The following is a 14,822-nucleotide window of genomic DNA, read 5'->3' on the forward strand; positions in this document are numbered from 1 at the left end:
GACGCAATGCTGGTAGATCGCGAGTCATTCATAAATTAAAAAAAATCCAGCTCCGTTAAAATAGACAAAACAGGTTTGATCCCGCCTCCTTTGGCCTCCCTGCCACTTAATTCAGGAGTTGACTTGATTGACAGAAAAAGCGACCTATTGCTTTCCAGTCTGTTAACACAGAATGCAAAGCGATACAAAATCAGTCAAGTGCCGGGAGAGACAAACAACAAAATGGTGCGGGAACGAGCAAAAAGCTAAAGACATACCACTTCCACACAGAATGGGAGGGAGAATCTTTGTTTGTGATGTCACATTCAAAGGTTATTTGCCTTATTTGTAAAGCAAGCGTCGCTCTGCCAAAGAAAGGTAACGTGGAGAGGCATTATCGGAGTGTTCACAAGGCATATGACAGCGACTTCCCTCCGAGTAGCGAGTTGAGAAAGAGAAAGGTCATGTATTATTGCTACACAAACATTATCTCTTAGTCTTAGTGTCGCCAACTCGTTTCTAACATGCAAAAAGACAAACAAATGCGTCTATGGTCGGTGTATTTTCGACCTTTCCAATCCAGAAGAGATCTCTCTCTCCCCCGTCTGTTTGCAAGGGGGCGGGGCAGTTTACACACACGCATCTGCTACATGCAGCAACACACGGAGGAGATGGTGGAGAGAAGCGCTCCAAGGTGTGGTTACATGTTACCCGTCTTGAGGTGGACAATGCTCGTCACCAAAAGAGTTTAGCATGTAAGGGCGGTAACACGAGCAATTTGTCTAAACATTTAGCAAAAGTGCACCACATTCAGACGGAGGAATGCACCGGGTTCGACTGTCTTTCGAGTAGCTCTGTAGCCCCATCCACGAGTAACGTTTCCACGTCAGGTGTTATGTATGCTAGCAGCAACACACGGAGTTAACTACATTATACAAACATGGGTTAATGATTAGAGGTAACTGAGTTATTTATTTTGTTAAAGTTTCAGCTATTCTGTTTACAGTTCTGTCATCAGATTATTTAATATGATTTGTTAAAACATTGTTGTTTCTTTTGATGTGAAATATTATTTATTTAATTCAAATAAAAAGCAATGTTAATTTTGTTCACAATTTGTTAAGTTAATTTAATAATATATGTATTTTTGAATCAAGTATTCATCTTTATTGTCTTCATTGTTAGTTTCCACATGCCTAAAACAACCTCAAACTAAATCTAAAAGTTGATGGCTAAATAAGAGCGTTTGAGAAATTGTGCAAGGCACACAGTAGTAGTCCGAATAGTCGATTAATCGTTTCATTAATCTATAGATTAATCGATAATCCAATTAGTCGTTTGTTGCAGCCCTATTGTAGTTATCCCATGTAAAAATAAAACGTGTTATTCAGCAACCCTTGCAATTTGGGTTTTTATTTTTGGTTGGTAGACCTCGGTTAGCTGGTCATTTCAAAAGTAGCTCACCAGCCAAAAAAGTGTGGGCACCCCTGCTCTAGTGGTTCTGAGAATCAAGGACACTTTGTTTATTTATCCAGGTAAAAATCCCATTGAGATCGACGATCTCTTTCATACGGAAGAGGATTAGGGCCACATTCATTTTTTTTTTGGGTCGATTTGAATTTTTTTCTTTTTTTTTTGTTCTGAGAAAAAAGTCAGAATTCTGACTTTAATCTCAGAATTCTGACTTTGTTCTCAAAACAAACAAAAAAAATAATTTGGGGATAAAGAAAATGCTGACTTTAAAGTCAGAAAAAAAAAAGTCAGAATTCTGAGATTAAAGTCAGAATTCTGACTTTTTTTTCAAATCCTCCCAAAAAAAATAATCATGTGGCACTAATCCTGACCTGCCACTGAATTATTTTCAGACTTTCTTTTGAAATGTACAAGATATGTTTTGTAAGCTTATTCATCTCTGGTATCTGAAGTGTCCACAAGTTTCCTGAAACTGCAACTGAAGCCCATGTCAATCTCTATTGAGACATTTCTTACATTTACTACTATCATTAACTTTGCATGTATCATCCTCAAGCTAGTTCCGGGTGATCCACTTGCTACTGTTTGTATGTACAAAGAGTTTTGAATGGATCTTACTGTATGTATTTCATTGACTTGTGACTTGGCTGCCTTCTAGGCGCCATTGTAAAAAAATATTTGATCTTAATTGGTTTTATCTGGTTGTACACATATCAAATGGATAATATTCGAAATACAACATGTTCAGAACTAAATAGTTTTCTGTACCATAGACAAAGCTGGGGAAGGGGATAGGCGCCCCATTTGAAAATGGTTTGAAATCTTTCCAAAACAGATTTCTTTTATTAATTAAAGTCAGAATTCTGTGAAAAAAAGTCTGAATCTCACAAAATCTACAAATTCTGAGAAATCTCAATCCTGACTTTAATCTTAGAATGATGGCTTTATTCTCAGAATTTGTTTATGAAATGCTTGGAACTGCATAAAGCCAATATGAACTGCTACTGTACATGCACAATATTTGTCTTATTGTCCTCTATCTAAAATACATATCATTCACATTCAAAAACACAGACAGATGGCTGTGTTAAGTGTGTTGCTCCTTACGATGCTCTACTCTTACGCTGTGATTTGCTTGAAAATGAGACATGTGCTCAGCATTAAAGACCCGTCAAACTCCCCCCTCCCAGGAAAAGTGAGGAGGGAAAGAAAATCTATTTTCACCAGCTACTGATTGAACCATCATGTTTCCCCTTATCTGAGGTATTACTGAGTCTGTGAAATCAATACGTGGGGCTGATTAGCCAGTGTAGCGTCTTTAACCACAGGCTAGGAAAGCTGCATCCCTGAACTGGGGTCAGACCAGAGAAGAGGGAAGGGCGTTTACAACCAAATACCTATGATTTTATTTACTTTTCAGTATTTGAATTCCAGATTATTCTTTCAGTATATATACAGTATATGTATATCTCTTTATATACTACAACTGGGTTGAAGATGTTTTATAACTATTTCAAATATTTATATATTTGCACTATGAATTAGAAATAACTATTGATGATAATTTCTAATAAAAATAATTTTCTTTTTTTTTAAATGTTAATCATGACGAAGGTTGGGAAAAGCCAAAATGAGATGAACACATTTACAGGAAGTGACAGTTGGGAACCTAACTAAAACAGTGTGATGTTTGCTGATGGATTTAAGGAATTTGACTGCATTTGTCACCTTAAATGAGAGTATTTTAGACTTCATGCAGAGGATGATCATCCAGTAATCAAGTGTTCTTGTTTAAAATGTGCTGCAGTGATGCAAACTAAATATATTTGTTCGTTATGTATATACACTCCTACTGTATATAAATATATTAGGGATGCACCGAATATTCGGCCGCCGAAAATTATCGGCCGAAAATGGTTAAAAAACGAAAAAATATCACCGAATGTCAGAGAACAGGGTTACGTTGGTAAGCTAACGTGTTGTTGTGATGACGTAATCAAAACGCGGCGACAAGCACGGCGCGCGACCATGCTCGCGGCTGGCTAACAGCAGACATGTCTGCCGCTTGGAGATATTTAAAAATATCAGAGAAAGAGGCGCGGATTGCGATTTGTAAAACGTGTTCAGCTGACATTTCTCGAGGGGGTGTAACTGCAAAGACTTTCACCACTTCGGGATTACTCCACCACTTGAAATCAAAACACCCGGACAAATATGCGGAGTAAGATCAAATCACAAGCACTGACAGCGAGAGACTGTTCAGCGCTGCCTCTCATGTGCTTGATGAGAAGAGGAACAGACTTATGGCTGATAAAGCAGAGAAGCTACTGTTCATTCAAAAGAACCTCCCACTTTTCCTTAATAAGTAGACAAGGCTGGCTTATCATAAGTTTATCTAGTTCTACATGTCTACTCTATACCCACTTTCCTGAACAATTTTCATTGTGAGTTATAATTCACCATCTCAGGTTATCATTAGGGGGAAATGACAGCAGCACAGTGTTCAATATATTGTACTTTCGGTATCTAAATGATACAATGTTGTTTACATTGCTCATGAGGACAGACCACCTTATTTGCAGATTCTTAAAATTGTAATTTAATTTGTAATTGATTGTGGATTTTGTATCCAGTTTTCACTTTATCTATCTTTATACAATGTTTACTACTTTGCTTATGAGGACAGACAGCCTTATTTACAGATTCTTGAAATTCAATTGTAATTTCATTTGTAAATAGTTACATTCATGTGGATTTATCCAGTTTGCACATTTGTAAGCATGCACTTATAGGTGCATTTGTTGTTGTTGAAGGCCTGGCTGTTACAGTCTTTATTTACACTATTTTGTTGTAGGCCTACTGGCCTAGATGTTTATGCAGTTTTAAAGCACCTTGGCTTTGTTCTGAATGCACTTTGTTGTAGTTATCCTACAGAGAAAAGAAAATGCACTTGACTTGGAATTAATGTACTGTATGTATTCAAAAGTGCTGAATAAATGTTTTATGGACCCATAATAGTGATTATTATTTAAGTTAAGTTTTGCCATAATCATTTATTTTTCCATAATCAGGCAGCTGAACAACATTGGTAAAAAATGTATACATTATATATATATTTATATATATATATTTCTATTAATCATTTTCGGCATTTCGGAATTCGGTTTTCGGCCAACTGTTTGCTATTTTCGGTATCGGTTTCGGCCAAGAATTTCCCATTCGGTGCACCCCTAAAATATATATATATATATATATATATATATATGTATTGTGCATTTACTGGCTATGTGGCGTGCCCACTATAGGAGAAAAACAAATCAACCCAGACATTCTAGTCTTACCTGGCTCCAATCAAATGCCTTAATGCATGCATTAATTGTCATATTGAATAAAACATTGAGGTAAAGAGAGGTGGAGTGGACGCCATTACAAAATATATCCACCACCTCAGCATAAGTTATATCAGGAATTTTAATTTGAAATGATGAATGATGATGTATACACTTTAAGCAGTAAGCCCATGAAAGCAATGAGTATTGATTTAAGCTGGGTCAAAGGTGTATTATGCATCAGTGTCACTATTCAAGTGCCATTGAGACACAAGGGATTTGACCATTGATTCAGTATGTATTCATAGTTGAGTTAAGATGCATCAGTTATTTGATTTCTTACTTTACTTGATGTGGCCTAAAATGTATAAAAAGCTAAACAGATATAAATTGTGTATTTGGGAATTACATTTTTGTATCTTTTCTTTGACAATTTAGTGCCTCTACTGTGACATGTCTCCATGATTTCATGTTCAAAAAGCTCTTTATTCATCTCATACTGCCTGTGCTGCAGCACCTCTTTTCACCCTCTGTCTGAAACCAGAGCCCAGTCTGCTCTGATTGGTTAGGCCCGCTCTGTTGTGATTGGTCAACTGCTTAGAGATGTCCCGCCCCTTAGCAAATCACCTACAATGAGTTGGATCATTAGCCAATAGAAGCACAATTTAGTCTTTGCAGACCATTTACATGCACACAAACCTATAACACACTAGAGGGAAGGGAAAACCCCAAACGGTATAATATGGTCTCTTTAAACTCTCTCATTCAGACAGAGATAGAAGACACACTGAAATAAAAAAATAAAAATTTCCCAGCAGCTTGAAAATACAAATCAATGCCAATGCTGATTGGCCCAATGAGCTATGACAGAGGAAGCTGATTGGATCAGGACCAGTGATGCGCCTCAGGCAATCTTTGGAGTGTGTGTGCTTGGGCGTAAGTGTGTGTGTGTTATTGTAAGTGAAGTTCCCTGCAATACCTTGTTTATAGATTTTACATCCTCTGTTTCCCTCCCTCATTATTAGCTTCATTTGTTGTGCTAAGATAGGGACTATTTGTTGTGTACCTGTCATATTTACACCCATGCAAAGGTTGTTTAAAACATATATTTTCTATTGCTACCATTAGAAACCACCTTGGGACTGTACTATTGTTTATATATAATAGCAAAATATGAAACATAACTACATTTACCATAGTGAAACATGTGAAATGATCAGGTGAAATGTTGCCAATAGAGGTTAACATTGTGAAAAGGACCCCATTTTTGAAAATCCGTTCTATTTTCACAACAATGTGATGAAATCATGATGAAATACTAATAATGCCAGTTTAAATATTGTATATGCTGTAAAATATGTGTACAATCAAGTTTTCTCAAAGAAATCTAACAATGTTATGAATTTACTATTACTTTAACTTTATTACTTGTTTTATTTGTAGCTTACTAAAAAAGTTGATGTAATATAAAGCCTCGCGGATAAATCACAAAGACAACAAATATATAAACAAGATTGACACTTGAAACATATGAATTTTTAACCTTTTTGCATGGCAGTTTTACATTATGCTCCTTTGTTGAAGAGCACTTCAGATCTACCACAACTGAGATAAATGTTGAGTTAAGGCCATTTGTATGTTTGACAGATCAGCGGGGGACAATACAGCATTAAAGAATGATCCAACAAAGAAGAATGGTTCAGTCTAGATATACCTTATGTTCTATATATCATAGTAAAGGTGTATGTGTGTGTGTGTGTGTGTGTGTGTGTGTGTGTGTGTGTGTGTGTGTGTGTGTGTGTGTGTGTGTGTGTGTGTGTGTGTGTGTGTGTGTGTGTGTGTCTGAAGTGAACATTTGTTTTGTCTTACTGTAAAATGCTTTCGTGTGTTATTTTATAGAATGTGTATTTCATCATTGTTAAGCGTATCTCAACATATTTCACCTTTCTATGTCTTTTACACACACACACACACACACACACACACACACACACACACACACACACACACACACACACACACACACACACACACACACACACACACACACACACACACACACACACACACACACACACACACACACACACACACAAGCAGAAAAAAGGCAACACATTCATAAAAAACAAGGGCACATGTGTCTCTCTACGATTTGGTGTTGATCAATCATCAAAGTCCTTCTTTCCTCACCTGCTTCCTATTATTTTATTACAAGTTATGGAGTATGTGTGTGTGTGTGTGTGTGTGTGTGTGTGTGTGTGTGTGTGTGTGTGTGTGTGTGTGTGTGTGTGTGTGTGTGTGTGTGTGTGTGTGTGTGTGTGTGTGTGTGTGTTGAACTTACAGGCAATGCACCACCGTCCTGCCGTCTCCTCCGTCATACTGCTCTTGCCACTTTGCGAGCCTTCTCACCAATTGGAGAATGGAGCGTTTGGAGAGAGGCGTGTCCCTGTAGGCTGGCCAGCCAATGAACTGAAAGTGCTGCACCAGGCGGTAACCGTCCTGAGGCTGGAGAGAGAGGTGGGGAGATTAGGATTCTAGCTGTGAACCACACAACTCCCACTGTGTTAGCACACGCAGTTGTGCGCCAATTAGTTCTTCTTTCTGCCATCTGAAAATAACGACGTCTAGACTGAACAAAGAAGACGTCTTATGATGTGTAATTACATTTCATGGCAGACAAAATGTTTCCAGTTGTCTGGCCTCGAGGTGGTTGGCATCCACCACCCAAAAAACCAAAACCCGCCATCATGTCAGAGTGATTTACCGGTAGGATGTAATATTTACGCACTCAAACAGATACAGCTGTATCAGTTTCCTCTCTTCCCTTCCTTCTCTACCTTTATCCTTTTACTTCCTCTTACTCTACACTTTCTACGTCTCCCCTTCTAATCAATTCCTACTTTTGTTTCACTTAACTCTATTTTTCCTTCACCCAATTCCCTCCTTCGTCGCATTCACTCACTCTACTTTCCTTCCCCTCCTGACTGTTTCCCCTCCTTTATACATTTCCCTCTCTCAAAGCTTGTTGCCGTCCTGCTCTCTCTGACTCTCCCTCCTCATTGATGGCTTAGTGGTTGGGGGTACAGACTAGGCTAGGTGGTAGCTGCTCTCACTGTGTGAGAAGTGCTGTTGTGGCGATGATATGAGCCATTTCACGCTACACTGGTGAAGTGTTTGAGAGGGGGAGAGAGTGAGAGAGGGAATATAGAGGAGAGTAGGGTAGTGGGGAGTTCACTAAGCGCTATAGGAGCATGCAGACGATGGGGCACTGCGAGTTGTACCGTCATGGATGGGTGAGGCAATGAGATGAGAAGGGAGTAACAAGAGGAGGCAAGAGGGGCAGAAAGAGAAGGGAAAGGGAAGCTGAGAGGGGAAGTGAGGGAAGGGAAAGCAGACGTGAGAAAAGACAAGAGGAGAGGACAGTTTATTTGAAATGTTCTGTTGTATTGCACCACTTCCTACCGCACTGCCGTTTTCTCTAGAGTTCCCCCTAAACTAAGACTGTTGCTACAGTGTGTTCGCATTGTGGTCGGTTTGCTACGGCATCATCTAGCCGGCTGCTCATGGGGAAGTAAAGGTTACACAAAATGAAAAATGTCTTTTAAGTGTTGTTATATTTTGTTCCTCGTGTATCGCTTCACTATCTATTGTTATATGTCAAATATAGGTCAGGAAATACATCATTTTGAGGGTTTTTATCTGAAGCATAGGCAGTTTAAGACAGAAAATAAGGGAGAACAGAAGAGAGGGTCAGAGTTAACTGCAGGCTTTGACTAGAGCTGGTTGCAGTTACAGAAAGGTCTTTCGCCCAAAATGTGATTAAGAAGAATACATTTCTTGATTAATTAATTCAGAACATGGATCGATTGAGGACCTCTTAAGACAAGGATAGCAATACAAAAAAAATGCTGCTTATTGTTCATTTAATTCTTCATTTCTGGTTTGCCCTCCAAAAGAACCATGTGTGTTCTCTAAGTCATTGTTTAAGCCTGCTGCTGGTTTACAGTTAGGTTAGGGTTGGAGTTAATGCCAAAAAAGAGCGAGTTAGTACCCTGGCCATGTTGCAGATCCTGAAGATTCGGTTGATGATGTCTTCATCAATGTCTGCCGATATGAATTCCACTTGAATGGGACCGTAGCAACATGAGCTCTTTTCTGGCCAGTACTGCATACATAACTGTAGAAAACAGAGAAAAAAAGAGAAAGAAATGTAAAGAGAAAGATTGAGTAAAAAAGGAACGTTTACCAGGTATATCAAACACTTTTTCATTTCAAAAAGCATAACAGTACAAGTAATAATTGGAAACACAATTTTTCAGGAAACCTTGAATTACTTCTCATCATTGATTGCGAAGATTGTCACCTGGATGGATGTGAGTTCAATTTCAAATGATTTATAATTCCACACAAAGGACTGACAAATGATTCCTTGTATTCTATGCAGAATAAAAATGTTGTTTAACAAGGTTTCATTTACTGGTATTCAATTTAAATTCCCAAACCAATTTACGATCACCACTGGGGGAGATAAGGTAACTCAATCTCCTTGGTTAGAATATACAAATAGCTGCTCAATGAAATCACCATGAATACAAATACTTTGTAGAAGAAAATGTGACGATTAGATATCACCTCCCCAGTTGTTAAGTTACAGTGCGGCAACATTATTCTTTATTTCTATGCTTTGGTGAATATTTGTGAAATCTATGGACACTTATTATAAGTGGTTATTTGTTTTTAATTGGTTTGGTACAAAACTTTAACTGAACCCTTCAAAGTTGGCAGAGTATAATTCCAAGGACCTTAAATATCATTTCAAATTCATAAAAATAGTATTGGGGTGTATTGATCAGGCCGCCGTGCAACAGTCAATGTATCAGCTCCTGGCTGAACAGTCTTCTCTGAAAGCAGTGAAAAACAGACGGGAAAAGGCCTTCATGAGTATCTGTGTGTGCGTGTTTGTGTGTTTCTACCTGCGCTGCGTCCATCTCATTGAGCATTACGATGGATGAGCAATTGTAGTCGAACACCAGCCTCCAGAAGTCGCCCATGGTGTTTGGCAAAGGATGCTGGGTAACAATGAAGGCCGCTGGCTGTTTGTGGCTCTGTAGTGATGAGAATGAACACAAATGAATAACTCAGACAAGTGAACAGAGCAATGCTCATATATCGAGACATCTCTGCAGCAGTAAAAGATGAAACTATGATTATAAATGACACACACATTCACATCGGAGAACGTACACTTACGTCCATTAACGCAGCGTTGATGTAATTGGAGCTCTCTCCGTCCACAGATATGAGGAAAGGCAGGCATCGGTCTGCTGATAGAACGTCCATACTGCGGTTCTTGTCGTGGTTCCTGGGTAGCAAGCCAACACTGCAGTCCTCTGGACGCACTCTGGGGGTCACGATGTTCAGAGTCTGATGGACAGGAAATATGTTGATTAGTCCTACTTTAACATTTACATTCTAAAAACATAGCATGCAGATTGATTAATACTAGTTTTACGTCCTCAGGCCAAAATTCAGATTGACCAGAACTTGTTTAGGTGTTTTTGGAACAACCATCGCCTACTACTACCATACTACATTGAATTTTAACAACAAATCCAACAGGGACTTAAATGGAAGAAGAAGATCACCAGGAGAAAGTCATTTTTGGACCAAATCGATTAATTAACGATCCAAGATTCATAGATGTTGCTACTGACGGAAAGACCAGGCTCATCCCCGTGATGGAGGTTGAAGATTTCAAGTTGACTAAGTGGTCAACAATGGATGATTCAACTCATCGACTTACAGGGACCATCCCCCAAAATACCATTAAGAATACTTACAAATGTACCTGTTTGCCAGGCTGACAACCGGCTCAATACCAATGTGATAAAACAACTAAACATCTTGTTTTTATGTCATGGGAACATTAACGCTGAGGTCTCCGATTCATTCCTGGTAGTCCAATCCTTACTAACAACCAAAACCAGAGTGTGACTGAATGTGTGTTCTTACCTGGAACTCATCTTTCATCTGGCTGGAGTTGGTCTGTGGGTCCAGTCTGCTGATGTTGTAGTAAATGGCTCTGAATTCACACACTGGTATGGCTGTATTCCCACATAGACACGCCTCCAAGATGGCATCATGAACAAACACGTACTGCTCCTGCAACAGGAGTCACAGCAGTTTGAGTAAAGAAGTGCTCGAGTCAATGTTTCTTTCAAGGAAAATGGACAAATATCTGGCCTTTCTGAGTAGACAGAGGATTGACTGTAGTTTCTCTGAATGGCTGCTAGTATTGACACATTGGGGATAGAGGAAGCTGCATTTGCTTCCTTTCAAGTCTCCGACAAAGTCCACTGTTTTTGTTTGCTTTGTTTGTGTCTGTGTGTGTGTGAATTAATTACTTGTGTAATTATGCTCTCTCGACAGCCTGAAAGTGAATTCAAAGGGAGAAGTGCCCTGCAGTGTTTCTGTGCTTTGGATCAAGTGTGCTCTTTGTGCTCCATCTAGCTCACTGATAAAAGCATCAGCCACGGTGAGCTCAGCCACAGTGCATGTTAAATACCTCTATCTCTCACACTATCCTTCCAATTTGTCTAGATTTTGATCACTTTTAATTTCTCTTCCCCCCCCTTTTTTTTCTCCTATTTTCTCTCACCCTTGTGTTTGTCTGCTGTCTCTCGCTTTTTCAATTTGCTTTTTTGCCTCATACATCGGGCTCTCGCTCTGTCGAATGTTAATTGTTCCCCTTGGAGTGGGGAGGAGAGTTTAAAAGCATCATGAAATGTGCTCTCCTGGCCATTACCTACTCTAGTGACATACACACACACATGCACAAAAAACACCACCACACCCACCGACTGAAGCATTAATTCACGCAGGCACGCACGCACGCACGCACGCACGCACGCACGCACGCACGCACGCACGCACGCACGCACGCACGCACGCACGCACGCACACACACACACACACACACACACACACACACACACACACACACACACACACACACACACACACACACACACACACACACACAAAGATCTAGCACTCACACACAAGTAGAAATACCACGGTGTAGGAATACTCTGTTACAAATAAAGATCCTGCATTAAATATGTTCAAGTAAAAGTACAAACGTATAAGCATCAAAATATAATTAAAGTACCAAAAGAAAAGTACTCATTCTGCAAATTGGTCCATTTTTTGAATAATATAAATGACTATGTTTTGCATTAAAGTGTTCTCAAAGCTGCTAAAGGTGCAGCTAGTTTGACTGACTTTGTATACTGCAGGGTAGCTTGTGAATTTACTCCAGGTGGAACTAAAGTCTGATTTAACACTTGATTAGATTTCACATCATTCATCCACATCTTTAAAGTAACTAAATGTATTATATAAATGTTGGAGTAGAAGTGGCAAAAAATTTAAATATTCAATTAAGTATCTCAAAACTGTAGTTAAGTACACTACTTTATTACATGTTCATAGTTACTTAACACCACTGTTAACAATACACAATCAGACCTTAGACTAAATAATGTCTGTTCATTTGATGATATTTTGTTTGGGGGGACAGTAGCTTTAAATGAACATTATGGACAGAGGCAGCCGGTTGGGATGTGTCAAAAATATGGTTAACTATGACAAGTATGGAGGTAAGGTGCAAGAGTCAAATTAATTGATAATAAATATAGGTGATGAAAATGGAGTTGAAGCGAAACATAAATTTTCAAGGGATTGGATTAGCTGGAAGCTGATTTAATTAAAACAGTGGTGATATGATGAAAACCGAGCCGTGTTGCATCATTTTCACCTGTCTTTCATTCACAACAAAACACTACCATCAATAATTTAGGCAGGGTGGCCTCACGGGTGGGAGTAAAAAATTATAATGGAACAATTATGATTCAAGTGCTTACAAATGAAAATGGAAGGGATAAAATGTATGTGAATAAAAAAATTGTAAGATCACCTTGATTGACTTTTTAAACGGTGGGGCACGTAATCAACTGTCCGTTCATTCCGATCATTTACCGGCCTTTTTTAAACCACTGTTGATGGCCATGTATTCATTGAAGCTGTTTTATTAAAATCTGATTTTGATTATTGTGTATTAATTATGTATCACTACATTTTTTACTTTAACTGCATTTTTCAGAGTAACACAAATAATGTGTTTTAGAAGTGGCAGAGACGGTTCTTACTTTCAAGAGCCAAGTCAAAACCCACCATTTACATTTTAATTTCTTTTTAATTTATTCTAGGATTTTATTCAATCCTACGTTTATTGACTTTTGTTGTTATGACGTGTTTTTATTCATCACAAAGTTATATGTTCCTGCATGAACTGTGAGGGGGATTAGAATTGCTTTTATTTTATTTTCGGTTTGTGTCGCACTTTGACTTGCCATAAGTTTATGGAAAGTGCTATAAAAATAAAGATTGATAGATAGTTAGAGTAATAGTTGTTGTAGTACTAGTAATATTTGGACGTGGTGTGTTCTGTGTGCTGCAGTTATCTGGTGGAGATCAGTGCCAGGAAGACTCTCCTGCTGGGTGGATGTCGGCACACCTGTGTGAAAGAATACATGCAGCTACGCTGCTGCCCACAGCACTGGGGACCCCTGTTTGAATGTTAATTGTTGCCCTTGGAGCGGGGAGGAGAGTTTAAAAGCATCATGAAATGTGCTCTCCTGGCCATTACCTACTCTAGTGACATACACACACACACACGCATAACAAACACCACCAAACCCACCGACTGAAGCATTCACACACACACACGCACACGCACGCACGCACGCACACACACACACACACACACACACACACACACACACACACACACACACACACACACACACACACACACACACACACACACACACACACACACACACACACACACACACACACACACACACACACACACACACACACACACACACCCATTCAAAACTAGCTTTTTAATCACGATGTCATGTAAAAACACTCAAAGTGATGCCCTAGATAACGTTTAACCCAGCACTTTGAAAACCCATTGCAAAGTCAATTTCAGTGGTTAAACTTGAGCTGTCACTTTCAAAATGAGGTTGTTTTTTCTTCATTCCTGGTAAAGTTGACTTTTTGGATGTGCACGGTTTTCATCAGTTGAACAAATGGAATGCAGGGGCGGGATGGATTAGGTGGTCTTAAGGTGGCTTAGAGATGAAATGAAGGCTTCTGTTCCAAATGAAACACCTAACATTTGAAGATGCACACTCTTTAACAATTGATTCATAGTACAAAATTCGAACAGATTATTACACCGTGTAATGGATAGTAAGTATCAGTAAAGCCTCAGCTCATTAAAAGGGAGAACTTTTGTTCTGTCTTTGTATGCATGTATGTATGTATGTAGGTACTTATATGTTTGTGCATGTGTACATGTGTGTGGGTATGTACACATGTATGTGTATGTGTATGTGGGTATACATATGTGAGTATATGGGTACATGTATTACTGTTACTATTTGTATTCCCTTATCTATTAATTTTCTTTTAATATTATCTTCTACATAACTTTACTTTTACCTATACATGTATCTATTTATTTAGTTAGTTATTTGATTTACTAGCTAGGACCGAAAAAAAATATATATATATTGACTGACTGTATGAATATAAACTCATTGTGCCTGACTCAATAAAAAAAAAATATATAAAAAGAGCTACATAAAGTGCAAGAGGAGATACCCCTGTGTTAAAGTGCATTTAGCGGTGATTGCACGTCTGTTTGTTTCTAATAATCACTATCAAGTAAACAAATTAATAAAAGGAATGCACAATAAAAAAAAGTGAGAACTTTATCGGGAATAGACTATTTTAATATTACCTGTTGAATGACTTTGTTTATGTGTGTGTGTGTGTGTGTGTGTGTGTGTGTGTGTGTGTGTGTGTGTGTGTGTCTGTGTGTGTGTGTGTGTGTGTGTGTATGTGTGTGTGTGTGTGTGTGTGTGTGTGTGTGTGTGTGTGTGTGAGTGTGTGTGTGTGTTT

The 14,822-nt window shown here is 38.7% G+C and overlaps 1 protein-coding gene across 1 annotated transcript in view; it reads right to left on the bottom strand.

Moving 5' to 3' along the window:
- The window catches only part of ptprt (protein tyrosine phosphatase receptor type T), a 452,551-nt gene that overhangs the window by 7,988 nt on the left and 429,741 nt on the right, over positions 1-14,822 (bottom strand). Inside the window, 5 exon segments of the mRNA XM_079681220.1 lie at positions 7,123-7,286; positions 8,833-8,958; positions 9,755-9,886; positions 10,032-10,205; positions 10,794-10,943. Of these exon segments, the coding sequence (XP_079537346.1) occupies positions 7,123-7,286; positions 8,833-8,958; positions 9,755-9,886; positions 10,032-10,205; positions 10,794-10,943 (746 nt within the window).

The sequence above is a fragment of the Notothenia rossii genome, assembly GCF_949606895.1.
Source record: "Notothenia rossii genome assembly, chromosome: 5".
NCBI lineage: Eukaryota > Metazoa > Chordata > Actinopteri > Perciformes > Nototheniidae > Notothenia > Notothenia rossii.